Here is a 24249-nt window from a genome sequence, read left to right as displayed (position 1 = left end):
GGGGGAGTTGCAAGTTTAGTACCTAATATAGAAGACAGCAAATCATCATCACCAGGAATGTATTCTGCAGTTCTCCTTGATTTGTTCATACCAAATGATTCGCTCGAGTTTAAACTATGTACTGTCAAAGTACTCTCTGTGAAACTACGTTTCTTTCCTGACATGGCTTTGCTCGCAGCACCACCCCCATCGTCCCCAGAAACCTCTTTCTCAGGCGTGGTCTCCAATAGCAACTCATTTGGTTTACAAGTTTGCCCCTCTGATGCAGATAGCATCTTTTCAGGCGCAGGCAAGTCCGAAGCCGCAGATTTTTCTACATTCTCCAACTGATTATCACATGATGCTGCATTATCCATTTCTTCATCAAACTTCCTGCAATCATTTGGAGTCTCTCCAGATCCTGCAGGCTCAACAAGCTGTCTTTTTTCTGCATTTGGTTCTAGAATATCAGTTGAATGGGTCCCTTCACCTAAAAGGAATAAAAGAATTCGTTACACAACTATAGCACATATACCGAGAAAACCTGCACCTCAATAGACAAACCCAAACCATGAAGTGTAAGTCAATAACGAATGGTAATTAGGGGGAAACCATATATGTACCTCTAAGAGATGACGCATCAAGTTGTGACCGAGTGCTGCAAGCACGGAGCCCAGGCAAGTCATTAGATCCCATGTGTTCATTAGAATGGTTCAGACCATTTGTTTCTTTTTGCTCTTGAAGTGTTTGAGCTTCAACATTCACAACTTCAGGTCTACCTGGTGATTCTGGTGGATAAACAACATTTGATGCCAATGCATTGCTAGGGGAGCATGACTCTCCCGTATTATTGTGAATTTCAACGTCCGCTGAACAAGTCCTACGACCAGGATCGTCCATTTCAGTGGTTACCTGGGAGCAAGTAGGAGATTCAGCACATTGTACATCTGTTCTCTCTACATGGTGAGCAGTTAGTTTGTTGTTTAATACAACGCCATTGTGTATGTCTTCCACCCTAGTTGGACCATCGAGTGCACTAACATTTCCATTTGAACATTCTGGTTCTAGAGGAATGGGATTAACATGCTCAAGCATGACAGATGAAGGTGCTGACAGATCGTTATCCGCTGAGATGTTCTCTTTAATAACTGCAATGGATGCTGAATGTACCTGTGTCTTCGCTTGTTTCATCTCCATGTCACCAGAAAGGTAGCCATTTTCCTCAGAACGAGAAACAGTTTCAAGGGCATCAGACTTACTCAGAGTTACTGTACATTCCAGTGCTTCGGGTTCTAATAAATCATGGTCTTTTGATTCTGTTTGACCATCACAGGACAGAGCCCCCTGAACATTCGAAGGGCTTGGACATTCCATAAATCCAGGAGTAAGCGGGGTTTGAGCAAGCACTATAGCTTCTCCATTCGCTGCTTGAATTTTGTTCTATTTCAAAGACAATAAACATATACATTAAATAGAGTAGTGACAAGTAACTATGGGTGATCCATCCCTGAACCCCCCACACAAACAGAGATAGGCATACAGAGGGTGAAAAAAAAAAACAAAAACAAAAACAAAACAAAAATGAAAACAGAACAGAACAGAACAGTCACACACACATACATACAGCAACACAAGTTTTTGGGAAGTATTAGCCAACCTGGTCACCATCATTGTTTGTTTGCATTCGTGCTGTAGTTCCAGATATTCCCTCATAAGCTTCATCCTTTTCGACAGGTGTCATCGGTTGAGCCGATGCCAGTGGTTCAGTACTGTAACAAGAGAATGGATAAGGTACATCACAAGAATTAGAGTTCTATATGATCCCATGAATCAACCAACAGAAGTATCACGAGCCCACCCCACCCAGCACAATTAAGGAGTAAGGCCTGACAGGTAACACTTTAACATGATCACAAGTGTTAGAAGAACAAAGAATACATATCAATTACATGCTATACAAATGTAAGCAGCTTACTCTGGAATTCCATTATTTTCTTTGGCCGCAACCTTGCCTAAGAACAGATCCTGTTTGTCGACATTTTCAGGTAGGCAAAGCTTTTGTGAGAACAGAATATTTAAGAAATAAATAATAATAATAATAATAATAATAATAATAATAATAATAATAATAATAATAATAGTAAATGTGCCCATGGGATTTTCATGTGACCAACTGCATATATTTAAAAATAAAAACAAAGATAGCAATGAAGCCATAAATATTGAAAGACACAGCCAACAAAAGTAATCCATGTCTACAATTACGTCTGGTTGCTAACTGGACCATACATGGAAGCAAAGAAATCTATTTGGAAAAGAAAGTTACTAAAAGCCTGATTTCCTACATTCCACTTCTTCCCAAACACAGTTCGTGGAAATCTTATAATACCTTCCTTTTACCCTTCATAAATGCACTTGTGCAGCGCTTAGCTAACTCAATCTATGTTCACGTACCTGACGACACTAGATTGACAAAATGTTTATAACAATTCAAAAGCTAGCTTTCATCATGCACCAACAGTAGTGTTGATTTACTTTTGACAGGCGACTGACACCAAACAAGCTAGGAATTTCTAGTTAGTCCAACCAAATCATGATAAACAATACACCATTTTCTTGGTACGAAAAAAAATTGTACTACATTAGAGAGTTAGAAACAATTCATCAGTAGTTTCCAAGTTTGTTTTCAAAGTGGTCTGAATCATATTTACCTCATCAAGGTCCAAACGAATTTGAGAAGTGTCACCATCGCCAAACCGCTCTGGAAACAATGCATAAAATATGCAAATTGACATTAATTTGCAATTTTGAAACATAAAACCAATAATCAACTTATTTCATTCATTAAAGCAACGTCAATTTGCAATCAGCAGTATACTTAATTTCTAGAGGACAACTTTTGTTTGGAAAAACAGAGAGCAAAAAAGGGCAGAGAGTACCGAGTGAAACACCAAAAATAAAATGAAGAGAAATCTATCAATGATGAAAGAGAAAGAAATCGAAATAAAAACACTAATTTGGTGGAGGACTCAACATCAGAAGGAAAAGAGGGAAAAAAAAGACTATTATTTCTCTACAGCTCAAATAAAATTGATATTACAAGTTCCTGAATTTCGTCCGATGCTACTCTGATTTGGTTAGAATAACACCATGCATACATGTAAGAAACAATCTAAGAATACTAACCATCCAATCCAAACTGAGATGTTGAGTAAACCACACCATCCATGGTATCTTGGAGCGTAATCTGCTCTCTTGCACTGACATGATGATCAACATAGTTCCTGCAAAAATGTCATTTGTCAATAAAATTATGTTCAGATCTATCACAACAACTTCAAAATACCATTTCAAACATGTTGGAACTAACCCCTGTAACATTTCATTGTCAGGAAGCTCGAAATCATCGAGATCAAAGGTCTCAGGCAAGGTGATGGAATGATATGGTGCAGTAGACTCTTCTGGAGGTAAATCAACTGCAGTGGAGCGAAAAGCTTGCTTTATCTTAAGCAAAGCCTCACTGCAATCATCAAAAAGGTAATTCACCTTTCTAGAGTATATCCTGACAACTCCGAGTAAAAGATGACTGGACAACCGAAGAGCTATAGGGACGTCTGGAAAAAGGATTGAATCTGTACCACGAAAATAAACACAGAAATTTGATGAGCAGATTGATATATAAAGATCAAAAAAAAAAAAGGAGCATCATAATCAAGGAACAAGGATAACCCAGCGAGGGAGGGAAGCAGCAGAAATGGAAATCACAAGAATATATGGTAGTATCTACAGGCAATATGGCTGCCTAAAAAAATAAAAAAATAAAAAACTTTGACAGTTTACAATGAAATGGTTGTGTCACCAAAACAAGAAATCTCCACAGGTTGCATTTGGATACACACAAAATTTTGAAAAAAAAAAAGAAAATGACCCGGCAAGTAAATGCTAGCTATATTAAACTTCAATTTTACGTAACTCAACCTAATAGATTACCTGGTTATTTAAAATAAATTTCACAACCAACAAACTTAAAACATAATAAAATCAGCACAAAAAAAAAAGTAAATGTTACAGAAAGGTGTTGAGAGATTTTTTTCCCCCTAAATTATTAAAAAAAAATTAAACACTTACAATTGGCCACTTGAACACAAGGAAAGACAACATAACATAAATTGAATCAGAAATATCACTCCAAAATAAAATAATAGTCTATAAAAGAAAATTGAAATTCAACTAAACAAAAGCTTCAGAGAAGGGCGTCTAAAAATAAATTCAAAATAATAATAATAATATATTCATCATACTTACATGGCAACTAAATCTCAAATTTTATTATTACTATTTTAAGTCGAGAAATGCAAAATTTCAACAACGAAAAATATAATCAAAATTGCTCTTAGGTAATGGAAGCAAGCTAATCAGCAAACAAGAAATTTGGTTTTAAGTCGAACCCCATTACTATGTTAATTTATCGTGCCGCAAAAATGTTTCGCAGTTCCGCAAATCTAAAGCATAAAAAGTCTACTAATTTAGAAACTTTCCCCTTCTTTTTAACAATATCAAACAACAGAAACCAAACAATGTTTCGACTTCCACAAAAGTAAAGCCTAAAAAAAGTCTTAAAAATTTAGCAATAAATATTGAAACGAAACAAAAAAAATAAAGCATATCAAGGATTGAAAACTGACCCACTGAGACTCCAATATCTGTGTCCGCGACCTGATTCTTGCGAAGCTTCCTCTCCAAATGCGCCGCTATCCATATCGTCCCGAGCGGCCCTTTCTTGGCCAAAATGAACTGAGAATAAAACATCTCTCAAACCCTAGCTCTTACTTCACACCGAAAACCCTAGATTTCATACAACCGAAACTTCACCTTCTTTCAGAAACCCTAATTCCCCCGAAACTAACACACAAGAAAAACAGAGCTGTGGAATTATTAAGTAAAATATATAGCATATTCAATAAATAAAGCAAGAAAAACTCCAAATTCTCAACAAACTCTTAGACAATACACCAGAGAAACCCTAATTTCCACAAAAGGAACTTATTCCCCATTTTTGCACAAAATTGAGATTGCAGAAGAAAAAACTTGTTCCGAAACCCGAACGAAGACGAAGGAAGCTGCGAGTGGCTCAACAACTCCTAGAGAGCTCGGAATCGAGCAATTGAAGAAGTCGAATTGAGAGAGTCGTCGGAGAATTAAGTTAGTGAGTTGCGAAAACCCTAGATTGATCGGAACGACGTCGTGGTGAAGTTGAAAACAGCGCAATTGAGAGGCGAAACGAACCCCAGAGAGAGAGTGAGCGAGTGGGAATCAGCGGGAACTGAGTCAGGCGAGCACCGAGTCGGCGATCGGAAGTCGGAGAGAGAGAGAGCGTTTGAGAAGGGAGTGGGTGGAGAGGAGAGAGAGAATGAAAAGGAGAGAGGGGGAGACTTTCCTTTCGAAGATTTTTGCTCCTCCGTTTCCCTAATATGCCCTTCAACGACGCGCACGTGCTTCATACGCTCCAGTGACTGAGCTGGGGAATTCACCTGAACTTTCAGTGGTATTCTTGTCTTTTTACCAGTGTTTAAATTTATTTTTCTTTTTTTTCAGACTTTTAATTGCCGCAACATACCCTCCAACGACGCGTAAGAGCAGAGAAACTAATTAGGAAATTGGCTTTCCTTTTAGTGGCATTTTTGTCTTTTCAGACCCTGATAATTGCCAAATCAAATTTTCATAATGCTAATTATTTTTGTTCGATAATTTATGGGGGGGGAAAGGAGGTCCCTCAACACAGTTCCGTGACATACCCTCGAAAGGCCGTGCACGTGCCTCGTGCGTATACACAAAAGCAACTGAGCTGGAAAATTTGCCAAAACCTTAGAGGCATTTTTGTCTTTTCAGCTTCATCGAGTTTTTTTAAAATATTTTTTATTTAAATTTAAATTAATAATTTAGGGGAAAAAGAAAAGGCATAAAAGTTTGTGCAGGGTGAGGAATAGGGTAGGGTTGTGTTGGGTCGTCCATTTTAGTTCCGATTTTCACATTTGATTTTCATTTTCCCTCCCCTCTCTCTGTGCCTTATTTTGCGCAAATTTTTGGATTTACTTTGAAATGTTTTGTTTTTGTATTGGCGCTCCAACTATAAATATCAAAACGGCTGTTGGTTTTCTTCTCTCTCTCTACCAACGCAGGTCTAATGTTTGAAGTTTGAACAACTGACGTGTACGTGTTTAAAAGGCCGCCGTAGCATTACTGTGCTGGTGGTGTTGTGCTGTTAGTCCAAAGCATCGACTGCATTTAGGATTTATTTTAAAATAATTTTATTTTTACATGAAAATAAAAATAAAAGCGTTTTTAATCTCAAATATAAATTATTTTTAAAAATGTATTCGGTAATTTTTTTAAGAGATTATTTTTAGTATAAAAAAATCTATTAATATCTCTCTCTTTCTCTCTACTCGAGAGATGAGAAAACAGAAACAAAAAATGAAAAACGATTAAAAGTTATTTTTTATTTATTTTTCATTTTACACTAAATCAAAAAATCGTTTTCATTTTCATTTTCTGTCTTTAATTGTGTCAAATACCGTTTCTCTCTCATTTTTATTTTTTCTTTCTTAAAAAACATGAAAAATAAAAATGAAAACAACTTCAAACGGAGCCATCTTTTTTTTAAAGAGTTGTTATTATATTGAGAGCATAATTTTATATGTTTAATAAATTATGTGTAAAATTATTGTGAAAAATATGTAATGATTAAAATAGACACAAATGGACACACTTTAACGCACATATTTATATTTAGTTTTATTTTTATTTCTAAAGTTAGTATTCCTGATGTTCTTACACCAAAATGCTAAAAAAAGTGTTGATTTACATTTTATTACTCAAAATATTTATAAAACCAAAGTATGAAATTTCTTATTTATTGTTGTTATGTGTAAACAATTTAATTTCTTATTTATTATTGTTATTTTTAAACATTTTAGTAATCATCAAAACTATTTGAGTAAAATTTAACATACTATTTGCATTAAAGATTTTCAATTTCCAATTAAGTATCATACTTTTTTAATTTTTCAAAAAAAATATTATAGTTTTTTTTTTAATTTTTTTTCATCCTTGCTACTACCATAATATTTACTGAAACAGTTGCATGGTAACAGAACATGTCACAATATATACAATGACATTTTTATTCAAATTTTAACCGCTGACATCCATTCATGGATACTTTGCAATATTTATTAAAATTAAAAATTTAACATTGTTTAGTAAGAATTACACTCGTGGTCTCATTAGTCTTTCTCATCCGACGTACTGTCACACCTGATGATTAACTCACTTGAACCAACCAAAAAAGGCTAAGAAAGCCACAACCTCCACGTCGATAGACTTGCAACAAAAGAGGTCCAACAAACTTCGTGCTGTTTTGAGAAAATTATTAAACTTATTTTTATAGTATATGAGTCTATATTTCACCATTTATTCTTTATTAATACATTTTTTAATAATATAATTATTTGACTAAAAATAATATTCATTAAAAGTAAAAAATAAAAATTCAAACACGTGTACTTTAAGAGGTTTTTGTCTTATTTTCTCTCTTATTTTTTTCCTTCCTGCCAAACATTAGTATAAGGGATTCCCATGCAATAATAAAAAAATGGTAAAAGCATCAAAAGTTATTTTTACACTTTTAAATTTTAGACTTATTTTCAAACTTTATTTTGCCTCTTGAATTTTTAATCAATCCCTATTTAAATCTCTTTGTTATAATTTTTATTAAAAAAACAAAAAAAAAAGATTAAGTGTGTGATGACTCTAACTAAGTAACTCTCACTTAAACTCACTGAATATGTAATCGCTTAAAATACTTGAATTATTTAAACTGAATTTGTGAAATATTTTTTTATATATCATATATAACAAAGGAAAATAAACTTCACTTTAATATTAATTAACATATATTAGTTTTTAAATTATCTAAGAAGTCTCAATCTTCTTAAAACCATACTATGTACATATAATTAAAAAGTCTTATCATAACAAAACATATTGTGAAATTAAAATGCGAGCAGTATCCATTTCTCATTCTCCACACTGCCCACTTACCGCTGTGAACAACCCATTATTCACCTTTAATCGGTTGTTTTCCTACAATATAAAATACATCATAGGGGTGAGTTTATACTCAGTAAGTAGAAGCTAAGTCTCGCTAATTAAAACATAATACTTAAAAGTATGTCAATAATGCAGGCACCAATTATACTCTTTTATGAACTTGTTTTATTAATCTTATGAGCCCGAGTGTTCGTACTGAAAAGTGTGCACACAATCAGCGGGTATAAAGGGTTTACAAGATCCCAAACTATACCGTGACCCTAAATGAAAATTTTACTTCCTCATGCACTGAATGATAGCATCCTCGGGCCTTAAATCCACCCCGTAAGTCGAATGGTTGACATGACACTCTTTAATATTCTCATTAGTCTTATTGATCTTATTAGTGAGCATGCAATATTTCATGGCATAATATACTATAACTTTAAGCATAAACATGTACATAAAATGTGTATAACATTTTGATTTAAACTTATTCATACGGTAGGTGAGATTCCCACTTACCTGCTATCAGCTGGTCGAGACTATATTACTCGCCGAGATGAACCTCTACTATTGTGTTCTATAAAGAAAACCGACTGATAGTGTGAGTTTAACTTAATATAAGCTAGTCTAGTTAGCTTAATCTATTTAAGAATTTATTATCATACTTAGGAAATATTTCATTTATTTAAAAAGGATTCATTTGATTTCTTACATATTATAAGGATTATTAAAAATAAATCCTTATTGTTTAATTTTCCTTAATTACCTTTCCTTAATTACCTTTCCTTATTCGGTCATAGATTGATAACTTAATCTTTTAATTAATTATTCATACCACGGTCCGTGTCTAAATTACCAATTCATATTATTTTTTAGTTTAGGCCTAAAATTGTATCAAGGCCCATTAGTCTACAATATGTTTACGATGCTCCTTTACACCAGCATGTCAGACTTTAGGCTCGAAAAGTTACCAGCCTAGTACAGGTATTGGGCCCGTATCTAGTGTTTTTTAAAATTCTCAATCCGATCCTATTAGAAAATTATTAGTAAATTGTATTTTACCCCTAGTCATATTTTTTATTACTATAAATTGGTGTCGGGAAACACTTAGTGATTATTTTTAAAAAATAACCATAAGTTTGTAAACATTTTAAAATTTCCTTTTTAACCTCGTTTATGAAACTATGTCTTAAACTTTCAATTCCTATAAAATTCGAATTCAAACGTTTAAGAAAACATTATTTGCTAGAAATCAGAACCGTTTCTAATCACGCTGGTTAACTCATCTGTTTTTCCTAAATCTGTAATTAACTATACCTTAGAGTTAAATATGTAATTAACTCATCTATTTTTTCTAAATCAGAACTGTTTCTAATTGTGCATGTTTTTCCTAAAAGTTTCGTATTTTGCAAAAAACGAGGCTCGGTCTCAGAACGGCCCGAAATTTTAAAATTATGAAGGCACAAATATTATTTTGCGTAGTTTTTGAAAACGGCCCAACAACGCGTTCTAAAGGCAAAATTCTAATTTTTTACAGTCACGAAAATTTATCGGTAACGTCGAAACCTTTAAGACTTATGTCTCAAAAATCCTAAAGTTGCCCTCTAAAGGGTCCAACAACAGTAAAAACAGAAACTAACTCAAATTGATAGTTTTAGATAATTCTTATAAAATTATGGACAGTTTTAGAAAAACTTATCAAAACACATTTTAGAGGTAACGTCGAAACCTTTAAGACTTATGTCTCAAAAATCCTAAAGTTGCCCTCTAAAGGGTCCAACAACAGTAAAAACAAAAACTAACTCAAATTGATAGTTTTAGTCTTTTAGATAATTCTTATAAAATTATGGATAGTTTTAGAAAAACTTATCAAAACACATTTTAGAGGTATAATTAAGAATTTTCTCAGTCACGTGGAATACAATGTTTGCTTTTACCTCATGGTTTTTGTTTTGTTTTGTTTTTTAGGATGTTTTGGTATTTTCATTAAAAAAGAGATCAGGGTGTAGAATCCGTTAAAAATTTAATGAGACGTTTGGTTCATGAATTAGAATCATGAGATTAAAATCATTTTTTATTTACGTATATTTTTTATGAAAAAAAATACTGTAGCGAACCATGAATCATGATTTAAATCGGGGTACGAATCCCCCAATCAAACAACCCCTACAATAGAGAGAGAGCAATAAATGGAAAGGGCTGAGTCCGTTTGGTATCTGATTCGAATTATAATTCGTGATTCGCTACAGTATTTTCTCTCATAAAAAATATACGTAAATAAAAAATAATTCTAATAACATAATTTGAATTCATGAACTAAACACGCTTTAGAGTTGGGGCTTGTTTTTACCAAAATAAAAAAAGAGGGACTAAAGTGTTTCTGTTGAATGTGATACACTGGTGCAGTACAGAGAAAGCCCGTAGATTGATAAAAAGCCAACTTCACTCGATCCTCCCTTTCGGCCCCAAAATCTGTGGAGAAGCTAGGGTTAGGGTTTTGAATTGATCGACAATGGAAGTGGAAGAAGGAGTCACAAAATCGTCGGTGAGGATTCACGTGGGGGGTTTGGGAGAAGCCGTGACGGGGGAGGAACTCCGACGGATGTTCGAGCTCGCCGGCGGCGGATCCGTCGACGACTTCCAATTCGTCCGTACGAAAGGCCGCAGCTTTGCATACGTTGACGTCTCGCCTTCCTCCGATAAAGCCCTCAGCAAGCTCTTTGCTAAGGTGGTGGTTGTTGTTTTTTTCTTTTTTTTTTTTATATCATTTTTTTTCCTCAGAAAAATTGCAGTTAGTAATCTGTATTGTTCTCTGTTTGTTTGTTTGATGATTATCGAATGTGGAATTTGAGTAAGATTGTTGTTATATACATCCTGTTTAGTCACTTGTTTGATTTCCCAATTGATTAAATACAGAAAAGAAATGTGAAGGGTTTAGGGTTTAACTCACTAAAGATTGGTAGCTTTACTAATTTATTATTATTTTTTTGTTTTCATTTTTAGGATACATATTTTTAGGCCAACAATGAATTAAAGAAGTTGGTTTTCTGCGAGTTATTAATGAAAATGATGTTGGTTGCAGTATAATGGGTGTGTGTGGAAAGGAGGGAGGCTTAGGCTTGAGAAGGCCAAAGAGCACTATCCCAACCGCTTGAGACGAGAATGGGTTGAAGATGCTGCTGCTGCTGCTGCTGCTACAGTGGCCGATGCTCCGGCTTCTGCAGAAGTGCCTCGGAGTCTTCCCACTGTGGAAAAGAGCAATCTCCGGATTTTTTTCCCCAGATTAAGAAAGGTAATCTATGTTTTTTTCTTTAAGCCAACAAAGGAAAAATAAAAAAGAAAAAGAAACTTAGAAAGGAATTGGTCTAGCAACTACTAAGCAGTAATAGCACGGAATTGGGCACACCACGGTTATCAAAAAAAAAAAAAAGAGCACGGAATTGGGCTACTGTTCCGTTCTTCTTATGTATGGATTTTGATGTGCAGGTGAAATTGTTACCTTTCAGTGGAACTGGCAAGCACAAGTACAGTTTCCAGCGCGTCGAAGTTCCTTCTCTTCCCAAGTATTTTTGTGACTGCGAAGAGCATTCTGGTCCTTTTTCTACTGAAAATGAGAAACGCATTCGTCACCAGGAAGCAGAGAGTGGTGGGATGAACCGGGAAGAGCTTAGTATAATGAACAAAGTAATGAATACCCTCTTTCAGAAGCAAAATGACGGTTCTAATAATGATGGGACTTTGCTGGCCGATAGTGGGGACAACTCTTTCAAATTGAGTAAGGACCTCCATGATGAAGATGAAGCAGATGAAGATGACAACCTCATTCTCAATGTTGTCGCAAAGGAAAGCGACATGCTGACTTTGTTAGGAAGACAACAAGGTGATCAAGTCAATGATCAGGTATGCCTTAACAGCATAACAGATTGTTGTGTTGCTTTGTTTCCTTGTTCCCTTGTAATTCTTAACTAATTTTGTGGCACGATATTCTTTCTTTGTCTTTTTCTAAGATCCAGGAAACAATATCCAAAAGGCGATCTTTTCAGGATGGTTTTACGGTGGAGAAAGGGAATGATAGTGAGCCTCCAAACAAGAAGAAGAAATTGCCTTCTCACGATAAAAGCAGTGGAAATTCACAGAAAAGAAATGATAATGAGCCTCCAAACAAAAAGGAGAAGTCGCTTCTTCGTTATAAGAGCCAAGGAAAGGAATTTGAGTCTTCTATCTCTGCAATTGCAAGGGAGGGGAATTTGCAATTACCTTCAAATAAGAAGGGCAAACGTACGGCAATTCAGCCTACTGAGGCAGAATTAGGTGAACGACAGTCAAGTGCGCATGTTTGCTATCAAAAATCTTCTTGGAGGAAACTTGTTGGTGATAGAGGGAGTAATTCATTCAGCATCTCAAGCATATTACCTAATGTTGCTTCTACTGAGAAAGACCTGCAGAGATCTGAAGCTCCAAATGTGCCAGATTCTAATAGCAAGAGGGAGAACACGGAAAGGAATGGCATTGCTTCTACTGATGGAGGCCAATGGAGATCTGAGGCTCCAAGTGAACCGGAATCCGATGGCAGTCATGAAAACGTGGAAGGAGATAGAGAATCTGAAGACATGTCGTGCAGAGAGAGAACAGAGGGTCTTGTAGAAGCTCAGCCTGCCAGCTCAAACGTGGTTTCGACCAACATAGGGAGAGGTGCTTCGTGGCGGCATAAATCTTCCTGGACCAAGTTGGTTAGTGGGAACACTTCATTTAGCATTTCACCAATTTTTGGTGGTGCCACTGTCAATCAACAAGTGCCGACAGAGCCCAAAGTTGCTGTTGTTCTGAACTCTGCCAATGACAAGCCTAATGAGATAGGAAATTCTGTTAGGGACGGTCTGAGTATTCCAGGGACGGCGGAGAAGGAGGATGTTTCAAGGATTTCTCAGGTAGAGAATCAACAAACTGTTTCGGGCAATGATGAGGCTTCCGTATCGATGTTAAAGGAAAATTGTGGTGTTGCGGCAAAGGAAATATCTGCTTCGAAAGTTGAGATAAGTGACACTTGCTCCTTTATGAGAAATGATGCGTCACTGAAAGAATGGGCAAAAACAAAGGCTGCTCTCAGTGGCTCACTTAAACGAAAAAAGAAAGACGTAACCAGCTGAGGTAGATTCTTCAAGCTCCTCGAACCTATTTCAAAGCTCTTTGTCATGCCATCTTTGCTATTAAAGGATCAACTGAAGAGACAAAGATGAGAAAGGACAGGAGGGGAAAGCGTAAAAGAATTAAAAGGGAAAGCCTGAAGGGACCCAAAAAAAAACCCCCTCATCAGCAAATCGCCACGATGAACTTGTCTGGGCATTTTGGCCTTATTTGGTTGACACTAGTAATTTACTTGGTTTTTTCTTATAGCTATATTGGCTTGCAACACCACAGAGAAACATTATTCGACTCGTCTATTTTTTGCTTTTTTTTTTTTGAAGTTTTTTTACCTAGAAAATTAAGCTGATAAATGAAAATATTATATTGATATGAAGATTTGTATGATGTTTGTTTTGCAAACATTTTTACTCTCTTTTCGATTAAAGAAAGAAATATATCGCTCATAGCTACGTCATTTAGAAATTACATTTTACACGTAATGTTTACATTAGGCTCTTTGGTACTTGAACATTTTACGATCCAACACACAATCCACACTAAAAATATGGGTCACAAGTTGTTGCTAATCAATAAAATTTATTGCAAATAAGCCCCATCTACTACGCTTTCATTTGAGATTTGAGAATTGCTTCTACTAAACTCCCTGACCTGTTACATTCGAGTTGGTCAGTTTTTCTGATTGAGGAAGGAATGTGATGGAAATCTCTAGATTATTAAAGGACAAATTACACACTCGGGTGATTATTCGAGAGAATCACCGTCTCTCCTCACAATTCTACACAATCCAAAAGTCCCGAACCTCTAGGAGCCCCTGCTTATTTATAGACTCTCCTAGATTGACAAACAGCTTCTCCTACAAGCTACAAGCCAACTCTTAAGTTACAAGTCCCTGTCCACGTCAGCCACTAACCACCCAGTAACCAATCCTTCATTGTTTCTTTCTTCTACTATAGTCAAGCAGCCCCGGGCTTAGCTCTCTGGTTCTTATCAGAATGTCAAACTTTATTCTTTAAGTTGAGAATTGCTTTTAATTCTCTTGCAACTACACAAAGACCAAAACTCGAGGGAATAAATTAGTACAAAGCAAAAGGTATCGTATGATTCGCCATCAGCTGAACTAGAAATAATTATAGTGGGAAGCTAGGGAAAGCATTATTGTACAAACAACTTGTTTATTTTTCTTTCTCCTCTTTGGGTACATAGAAACAAAATTAAAAAAAACTACAACAACGTTATGATGCTAGGAAGATTCGATCACAACAAAATACAATTCCAACGCTTGCACAACTGAACCCGAGCTCCAGATTCAGAAACATGAAAACCGTGTCTCTAGCTTCAACAAGTACCCTTTAGCACATGTTTGAACTAGAACACTTTAACCTCGTACAGAACACTCGAAAACAAACTCATCTCCCCAGGGCAAGGCCCAAAATGAGCAAACATTAAACTTGGGAAGATGGGGTGGTTAACAAAAACCTGCCAAAGAACTTAAGCATCCAATGGAAGAGAATATCCACGGAGATACGTGGAATCGACGCCTGACTCCCTCACCAATGCCACCCTCCCAGTTCTTGCAACCTTCAAAAAACAGAAACATATCTTAGACACATCAAATTAAACTGCCTAAGTAGAACTCAAGCAATTAGATCAGTTACGCTATTCGTATGTTCAATTGGATTTACTTTTATCTATTTATCTTTTTAATAAGAAACATCCTTCATAGATATTGATATCAGTACCAAGGAAAGAGGACAATGCGTCTTCAAGAAAACTAAAACTACAAAACAGTAAGGAAACAAACTTAAAAGACTAAAAAGTAAAGAACGATCAAGAAACCCCCCAAAGTCATAACATATAATCACCCCATTACTTCTTTCCAATTCATGTTTAGTTGGATTGTGTATTCGAAGCATATGCATGGTTATGCGCATTTGTATCATATATGGCTGCCTATGGGATCCCGTTGGCTCAAAGTTTATCAACCACGATACGCAGCAGACAGGCAAAAGCTAACTTATTGATGCCCCTCCACTTAAAGCAGGTATATTCTCCTATGCATGAGCAACTGTGGAGAACCCAACATACAAATTTTGTCAGACTTGGCTAGAAGAGTTTAAGGACCAAAAGACATACCTCACAAATCCCATAGGGCTCCAACAACTTCTGCAGTGCAACCATCTTGTTTAAGTCGCCAGTAAGCTGAAGAATTGCAAAGTAAAAAAAAAAAAAAAAAAAGGTTAGGCTTCAAACATAAAAAAGAAGATGACGATGATTGATTAAAGCTAGGCATCATCACAAGAAAAAATGATAAACGAATTTCGCTAGGAAACCGTCCCTAACAGTCATTTTATTCAGGTCATGTAACACATTAGACTTTCAGGTTCCAACTTACTCATTTGGGGATGCTTGTTTTTTTTTTTTTTTTTTTTTTTCCCATTTTGCTATCATAGGTTGTTTGTTTTGCTGAAGCAATTAGGACTATAATGGTAAAATATCAGATCTGTTCAAATGAAGATCAAAGCAAATACAAAATTTATTTAAAGTGAAGCATCATATAAACTGGCCCAGAGTGGTAGAGCATAATGATTCAGGCTCTGTAATCGCACACCACAAAAGAGGTGGGGAGGCAAATAGAACCATCTACCATAATTTTTCAGGACTAGAATTATGCATCTTTCAATTTCCTCAGAGGGAAGAAAGTGCTAATGTGGTCGTAAGTGCTTGCAAAGAAGAGCTTGTTCTCCTTCTATCCTATTAGCTTTATTTTTCTAGGGAATCCAGCAGTGTCAATGACCAATTAAAAATTAGACTAGGTCATACAACTTATTTCAATGAAAGATTCGCCAAAAGAATATAGAATCTGCAACAAGTATATGAAGAAATATGCTGATTGGGAGATAGGGAGGTTTTGACCTCAAGGGTGATTGTGTGGTCAGATACGTCAACTGCTTTGGCACGGAAAATGGTGGCAATATCAAGAACATCCCTCCTAGCGGCAGTGTTCACAGCAATCTTTATCAACATCAATTCTCGCTCAGCAAAAGGTAAGTGTGTGATATCCCGAACCTGAGGAAACAACAAAATCCATTTACATCAGTACTTTCTATTCATATCACAAGATCACTTGAAGATTATAAACTTGTAAACAAGTAGCTATTAATGTATTCAATGAAGCAAGGCTGTAGTTTTATGGGCTTTCCCTGCACAATGTCGCTCAATGATGTTGAAGAAACCATTTGGTTTTGGCTCTAATAAGATGTACAAAGTCACGTGGAAGAGTATAGTGGTTTCATAACCCTAGACTATTCGGTTGGAAAGAAATGACAGGTTTTTATAAAAGAGAAATGGATCTTTTTGAAAAAAGCTAATTACTTAGCTTCCCTATTATAAGGACTTTCCACGAGGCATGCCCTGAGGCGTACGCCTCGGGCGCTTTTAAAAACCATTGAAAAGATATAATGAGGTGATCAGATGTTACGAGTTAAGACGGTTTTTCATTTTGTCTTTTCAGTTATGTTTACTGTTTTTATTGTTTTCATTTTCTTGAGGACATCTTGTCCTTTCTTTCCTTTGAACAGATTTCAGTATCAATAAAGAATGTTTCTTATTCAAAAATAAAAACATATTCGCTCTTAAAAGGATTAAAAAATAGTAGATAACAAAATCCTTATTTTTTTTATTGGTGAAAAAAGTAACAACAAAATATATAAAGAAAAATTACGCAGAAAAAGGGTAGAAAATTCCTCAAAGAAACAACAAACCACAAAACAAAACAAAGAAAGACAAAAACGAAAACCGAAAATCAAACTACAGAAATAAAGACCAATCTCTGACTTAGATCTGAGAAAAGGCGATTGTTGAGTCCTTTTCAGGTGAATCCAAAAAGCAATATTAACTTCAATTTTATCCCAAATGACTTAACTTTCTTCCTCGCATCCTCAAAAAATTCTTCGGTTTTTCTCTCCAACTAAATGCCCCTCCAAATTTCTATAACTGCAAACTTTCCTAAACGACTCATCCTAACACTAGATCCGGGTTCATACAGTGATTCCCCGAGATCCTTGCAGCTTTTAGAAAATTCAGAACCTCACCTCATGAAGATCTATTAACCCGGGAAGCTGCTGAACTTGTGCAGCTTTTAGGAAATTCAGAACCTCCTGAACCAACTTTCCAATCGACTCATCAGTTCCAGGAATGACAGTTGTAATGCGAGAGAGCCCCTCTACTTCAGCATGCCCCACAGTGAGACTCTGTGAGTATGAATTGCGAGACAATGATCACATCAGCGAGGTCTTAAAAACCAAATTTACAAATAACCACAGAAAGCAAAGACCAAACTGACCTGAATGTTATACCCTCTTCGAGATATTACCCCAGTAACTATGTTGAGCACTCCAGGGTAGTCGTTGACAAGCATAGACAAAGTGTGCGATCGAAGCCCAGTTGACTGAAATAAATATTAGATAAATTATTCCAACTGCACAAATGTTTTTCCATAAAAAATGATAATGCACCTAAGCATGCATTATAATGAAGTGAACTTAAAGCTTTTATACTCTCTTATTTATTTTGAGAATTGTAAAGACATAATAGAAGAGAGATTTGCATCAAAGAGAAGAGATCCGAGATTTGAATGAGTATAATGTGCTTAGGGGTCTCCCCCACCTCTAAGTTATGTCAAAGTTACGATAATCACAACTATAGCAATTCCCCTACTTAACATGAATTGCCCTTTCGAAGAAACTGTGAAAAAAATTATTATGAAAAGGATCTAATGAGGTCCAAATAGAAAGCTTACATCTTCATCATAGAGAACACCCCAATGAGCATCAAGAACTTGATTCATGGAGAGGTCGTCATATGGCTCAATCGGATAAACATCACCCTTCAATAATGAAATGAAAAGTTAAGGATGTCCAATGCTATGTTACACTTATATTGACAAGGAGTGAAAGTTTTACCACTCACGAAAAGCTAGATAGTAGCAAAAGACAGTTGTAAGACAGAAAATAAAATGTATGAAACCTTACAAACATATCAGATAAAAAGTATGAAAAAAGTATAACCATAAACCTTATAAGCAGGAGAGTAAATGAAAATTTGATATTGCTATTAAAATAAAAAATATAACTACAATAATCTGGGTGTATTAGAACAATTTGGACTAGCACGTCCATTACCTAAGGACACATCAAAAAGTACTAGACTAGACCCTTAATATTAACATTAATATTATTATTATTGTTGTTGTTGTTATTATTATTATTATGAACTCGGGGACTTTAAGGTAGAGTCACTTGTGGATTTACTATTAGGCTATGCCTGCAACCATGAATCCATCCTTCTTAATAACTAATACATCAAACAATTTCTACATATAAGAAATTTGCTAAATCCAATCTGATTGAATCAGATTTTATAAACTGGCAGTTCTTCTGACTTCTGAAATTAGCAGCACATGCAGTCATCAATAACCAGAGGTAATCATATTCGTGTAGAAGAAAAGCACCAATTGCATGTGAATTATTCACAACGAAAACAAAAATAAACAAGCACAAAAAAACTAACGTTAGATGTCAAAATTCCTTTGTAAATATTAAGAGATTCGTACACTAGAGGATGTGCTGGCAGCATTAGGCGAGTGATTTGTATTCGTTACAAGACCATCAACAGGAACACTCCTTTCAAGATCTGGATAAGACGATGCGGAAAACCTCCAAAAGGGAGCTGTCTCACCCATCTTTTCCCGTCTTAAAGCAATCTATAAAGTGGAGCGAAAATTTAAACCATATTCAGCAATGACATTTGCATTATATTTCTTTTTCCACTCTATGTGCAAGATGCAGCATTAGTGCCTAAATCATCTTTGCAGTTACCTGTATATGAACAGCAATCCAGCATAAGGGCATGTTTACTAGTTTAACTTTTGAAATTCAGTTAAGTTTTTGTCTTATTACAAAATTTCAGAGATATCGTAGGAGTATTTTCTATCCCAACTCCTTGAAAGGATCTGAACTTCATCTTCTTTTCTATTCTGCTGAAAGTTATTGAATTCTGCAGCAGAATTTATATGTGTATGTGCTCTTACGCATACACACAAACACTACTGTAGCGTCAAAATTCCAGAAATTTTAACCTTTCCAGTTCTTGCAATTTCCTTGATGCCAAACTTCATCAAGTTTCTTAGGACAGCAACCATCTTCCCAGGATCTCCAGTGACCTGCGATATCACACAAAATGATTAACTAATGTGAATCTACCAGCCCAAAATTACAATTTTCTACATACTTCTAATCCTAAAAACCAAAAAATTAGTTAAGATGATTATGGCTTGCATTGTAATGCGATTACCTACACGTAAGTGATCTATGTACTATTTTTGTCTCCTGATTTTACAATTTTTATCGGCAATGCAATGGATTAGATAAAAGAATTGTGTTGCCAACCGCAAGAACTAGTGAACTTTCTACTAATATAAAGAACTATACCACACTTATTCACAGAGCAAAAGGGGGAACAAAAAACGGAGAAAGAAGATATCCTTTTTCAAATTCTATAACATGGTATGTTTCCATTGAACTGACACTAGATATTAGGGAATCTAGGCACTTAAACAAACTGTATTTTGTTATAAGAAAAGAACTTTATATTGATAACGATCCAATGTAAAGGTGAGAGGACAAAGAGTCCTCAAGGAAACAAAAAGAAAAAAACAAAGAGTGAAAATAAAAAAACACAAACGCAAATACAGAAGGCAAAAACTAAAGAAAAAAGAATCTTTTAACAACCGATTACATCCCTCTAGTTAAGAACTGTATTATGAGTACAATAGTTGTGCTTAAATCCCCAAGACCAAATGCACTTCTAAGTTCAGAGTCATTTTCACAGGGTGAGGACATGTGAAAGATGAAACCAGTAAAAAAGTACAAGGGTCGGACAAAAGTCACCTCAATCGTAAGTGTACTTTCAGAAATATCCACAATCCTTCCCCTGAAGATATCCACCAACCACATAATCTGAAAATTAAAGCACAAATACAACGTCACAAAATGTCCACACTAAAGACAAGAAGCAAGCAGCTAATGGACTTTTCTTTTATCTAATTTTGTTGGAAAATAGGAATTTGGTTGTGATACAGCCAAATATTAGGAGATTTGATTAGCTGAAAATATATTTGATTAGCATTAAATTAGTGTGATTTGGTCAATGATGTAAAATAGGAAGTTAGTTATTAGCCAGATATTGTAAAGAGATTTTTTTTCTTATTTTAGGCTGAGTTTCTTCTATAAGAGAACACCCGTGTAATGCATTGTATGTAAGAGGCAATAAACAAAAACTCAATATTCAGAATCTATTCTTAACAAGCTTATAAATTTGTTTATTGTTTAACGAGTGATGACAATACCATTTTCTATCACTTGCCTGCACCATAGATTCCATCAAAATAACTGGCGTACAATTACAGTAAATACCTACTTTTTAAGTTGATTTTTTACAATGTGATTGCTTAACGTTAAATATTGTTATCTGTGCTCAAAAAATATGTTACAGGAAAACAAATGAAAACATAAAAGAAAGGTTAATATTTGGGCGAAACAAATGAAGGTGCCTGGAACAATCTTATCCTGCATAGCCGGGATCGTAGTTTTTATAATGTACCATTTTGTCGATCGTTGATCAAAAGGATAAAATGAAATAGGGAATCATAAGATCTGTTCTCTTTAGAGTCAAATTAGCTCACAAAAATAGTTGTCCTATCGTACATTTAGCTGGAAGACAAATCATTTACCTCTGCACGGGTATTTGGGTCTGCATTAAGTTTGATAAGCATCAATTCACGCTCTACTTGCGGCTCCCTTGAGATATCTTCCACCTGAGAGCCATTACATAAGTGAAGATACAATAGGAGCTACTAAACCACATGTCCGTAGACATGCAATTTGAGATCAACATGAAAGAACAAGACCAAAATTTTGTTGTAAAGTAGCTCGAAAACACAATATTTTAAAGTTCACAATGCATTAATATGATGACAGTGTGTCAAATTATAATGCCAAATCTTCAGCGCATTAACACAACCAGAAGCAAGGACCAAAACTAAAGAAATACCTAAATGCAAACGAGTCAAATCAGCAACAAGAATGAAACAACAATGGACAATAAAAGAAAGGGCAAAAAAGAAATTCACCTTTATGACATTCACAAGCTTGTTCAGCTGTTCTACAACTTGGCGCAAAACCTTTTCAGTTCCGGACACGACTATAGTAAAGAGAGCCTTGTCCTTGTTCAACCCAACTGCAAGGGACTCAATGTTGTAACCCCTCCTAGCAAAAACCCCCGCAATTCGGTTTATTATACCGCTCTCGTCTCCCACAAACACCGAAATTGTATGCCGCTGCACTCTGAAACAAAGAAACAAATAAGAAAAGATATTATTACCTATTAAGTAAAGAAAAATTAGCACTTGGGAGCAATCCCCCACCAATCCTTATTCTCGGTTGTTAAACTACAATATGATATTATCAACTATTAAGTAAAGAAACAAACTGAGATGTTGGCATATTGCTGAATGGGGTCCACAGCAGTACACTTGTACAAAGTAAATTGTCATTCTTCTGGGCTAATTGGTTTGAGAGAAATTGCAGGAGTTTTGAAGGGAAAGAGATGGAAACTAAGGAACTTTTTGGGAAATATATAATGGGGGTGATTGTATGCCATGAGTTAAAGAGGGTCTTTGATTTTTAATTTTTTTGTTCAAGTCTTATTGTTGCTACTGTTTTTGTTTATGGAGGACACTTTGTCCTCTTTCCTTTGTTCTGTTTTCAGTATTAGTAAAGGATGTTTGTCGTCAAATAAAAAAAAAATGAAATTTTCATTTTAAAATTTCTATATTTAGCCCGATACAGTTCCCTTTTAGACTCCATGAAATTCATCATCATCCAAAAAAAAAAAAAAAGACAAAAAAGAATGGTGATAGGCAAGAACGAAGTTAAACAAGGAATAAGAACTAGGCAAAAGAATATAATAAAGTAATAAAAGTAACAATGTGAATGTCAAAGTCAACAGTACCATGCACACATATACCGAATCAAACAGCAGAGCAATGGAACAAACTTATAACAAATCCCATTTGAAATAAATAATCATCATTAAGTCTCCAACCGTGTAAATGCAGAAAAATGAAAAATAAAATAAAAATAAAAAACGAGGAGTTGAATTGAAACTTGAAAGATGAGCTGAAAATTCAACATGGAGTAAATAGATTATAGGTATACATCAAACACTTATCACAAATAAGCACAAATAAACGTGTAAATATGGTAATACATAAAATATAACCCCAAAATAAATCTTTTCGGAAATTTGGAAAGAAAATCAAACCGCATTAAAAAAAAAAAAATCACTTCAAGTCTTCAACTGGGTAAATACTGAATAAATCCACAAAGCATTAATTAATCCATGAGGACCAAAAAAAAAAAAAGAGAAAAAAAAACTCCGTAAATGTAAAACTTGTGTAATTACTGACTTAGAGAGAGTGGCAGGAGAAGAAACAGAGCTGTTATTGATGACGGACACTGCCGCATTTTCAATGGCGGAGACCGCCATGTTCCTCTTCTTCTTCATATTGTTGAGCTCGAAAATGGAAGTTTCGAGAACTTTCGACACCCTCCTGCATGTGAGGGGAGTCCTGAGAACGCCAAGATGGAAGCTTCTGGAGAAACCAATACCGAAATCTAATGTGGAAGAAGAGGGGGATGTGCGGATCGCCATTGGAGTTGAGCATGGTGGAGACACGGCCGCCATGGCTGACAGGCTTAGGCTACCTGCAAAAGTGAACGAGGAAGAAATGCTGGGTTTTCCCCCTTATTTGTCCTTTTTATTTTCTTTTCTTTTTTAATGAGAGAGAGAGAGAGAGGAGGGAGTAAAAAAAAAAAAAAAAAAAAAAATCTATTCTATCACCTGTTAAATGAGTTCGTTATTTTTTATTTTTAAAGGATCCAAAAAAATCTATTTTATCACCTGTTAAATGAGTTCGTGTATTTATTTATTTTTATTTTTAAAGGATTCTGTTAAATGAGGTTGACATATTACAATGGGGGAACAAGGGAAATACTGTAACGATCCGAAGCCGTTGTTTAACTTGTTTAAATTATTTTCTTAATCATATTTCTAGTTCTCAAAATTTTAAAGAAATTCGTTTTCTTCCTTTTAACTTGATCTTAATTTAGTACTTAACTTTAGGAATTGTACGGGCCTTTTTTTTTTCACAACTTGGGTTGAGAATAATTTTATGTAGAAGAAAATATTATGTGTCCGTTTATTTTGTATACTCAAATTTGAGTAATTTTTAAAAATATTTTTAAAAATTGAGTTCTTTTTTATTTCTATCTTTTAATATTAGTATGTATTTCTACAGGAGTAGAGTTTTTTAAAATTGGCATTTTAGTAAGTTAAGTACTTAAAGATGTAAAATACGTAGTTTTCTTTAAATTGTCAAATAATTAATTCTGTTACAGTATTTTTTTCTCATAAAAAATTTAAATTTTAAAATCAAATCAATAACCATTTTTTGAATGTACTTTCTAAATGGAACCTATAATAAAAAAAATTAAATTTAAATTTTTATAAGATAAAATACTCTAATAAAAGTAAAAAAATATTGAATTTGAATTTGAATTTTTTCATACTTTATTCTACACAAACTGTCTGCGATAATATAAGTTAAAACACTTATTAATCAGGGATTATTCCCTTCGCTTATAGTGAGGCTGCAATTATGCCTCTTAGTCGAGCCTTCCGAATATAGCTGGGTGCTGTAACTTGAGGGGTCCATGGTTGTTAGCATACAAAATGTGACTCAGGTTTCCTTCATTATCCCACTTATTGTCTTAATAGATTCTTCTTAGGTTTCCCTTCATCATTTCACTTGCTTTTCATTTTTCAATCTATATTCTAAGCTTATTTCGTGTTTTCTATAATATATAATGCAATGTTAAATTTAATTTTATATGTTGATAATGTAGAATA

The 24249-nt window shown here is 34.9% G+C and overlaps 3 protein-coding genes across 3 annotated transcripts in view; 1 reads left to right on the top strand and 2 right to left on the bottom strand.

The window, feature by feature from the left end:
* The window catches only part of LOC21395038 (sister chromatid cohesion 1 protein 4), a 9814-nt gene extending 4431 nt beyond the window's left edge, over positions 1-5383 (bottom strand). Inside the window, exons 1-8 of the mRNA XM_024174443.1 lie at positions 4665-5383; positions 3350-3611; positions 3166-3263; positions 2691-2740; positions 1955-2004; positions 1637-1748; positions 603-1419; positions 23-469 (exon numbers count right to left, since the gene is read on the bottom strand). Of these exons, the coding sequence (XP_024030211.1) occupies positions 23-469; positions 603-1419; positions 1637-1748; positions 1955-2004; positions 2691-2740; positions 3166-3263; positions 3350-3611; positions 4665-4788 (1960 nt within the window). The 5' untranslated portion in view covers positions 4789-5383. The remainder of the gene's footprint in view (positions 1-22; positions 470-602; positions 1420-1636; positions 1749-1954; positions 2005-2690; positions 2741-3165; positions 3264-3349; positions 3612-4664) is intronic.
* Positions 5384-10487: 5104 nt separating this feature from the next.
* On the top strand, positions 10488-13540 carry LOC21395037. The gene is made up of 4 exons (XM_024174448.1): positions 10488-10804; positions 11159-11368; positions 11563-11976; positions 12084-13540. Exons 1-4 carry the CDS (start codon positions 10589-10591, stop codon positions 13221-13223), a joined length of 1980 nt encoding a protein of 659 aa, XP_024030216.1. The 5' UTR covers positions 10488-10588; the 3' UTR covers positions 13224-13540.
* Positions 13541-13833: 293 nt separating this feature from the next.
* Positions 13834-23101, bottom strand: LOC21395036 (acetolactate synthase small subunit 1, chloroplastic). The gene is made up of 12 exons (XM_010111652.2): positions 22748-23101; positions 21410-21623; positions 21011-21094; positions 20169-20237; positions 19358-19441; positions 18833-18982; positions 18020-18106; positions 17564-17668; positions 17313-17471; positions 16135-16287; positions 15355-15420; positions 13834-14799 (listed from the first exon to the last, which is right to left on the bottom strand). Exons 1-12 carry the CDS (start codon positions 23023-23025, stop codon positions 14710-14712), a joined length of 1539 nt encoding a protein of 512 aa, XP_010109954.1. The 5' UTR covers positions 23026-23101; the 3' UTR covers positions 13834-14709.
* Between the last annotated feature and the right edge of the window lie 1148 nt (positions 23102-24249).

The sequence above is a fragment of the Morus notabilis genome, unplaced genomic scaffold (assembly GCF_000414095.1).
Source record: "Morus notabilis unplaced genomic scaffold, ASM41409v2 Scaffold2224, whole genome shotgun sequence".
NCBI classification, from domain to species: domain Eukaryota; kingdom Viridiplantae; phylum Streptophyta; class Magnoliopsida; order Rosales; family Moraceae; genus Morus; species Morus notabilis.
This window is presented reverse-complemented; position numbering and strand designations above follow the sequence as displayed.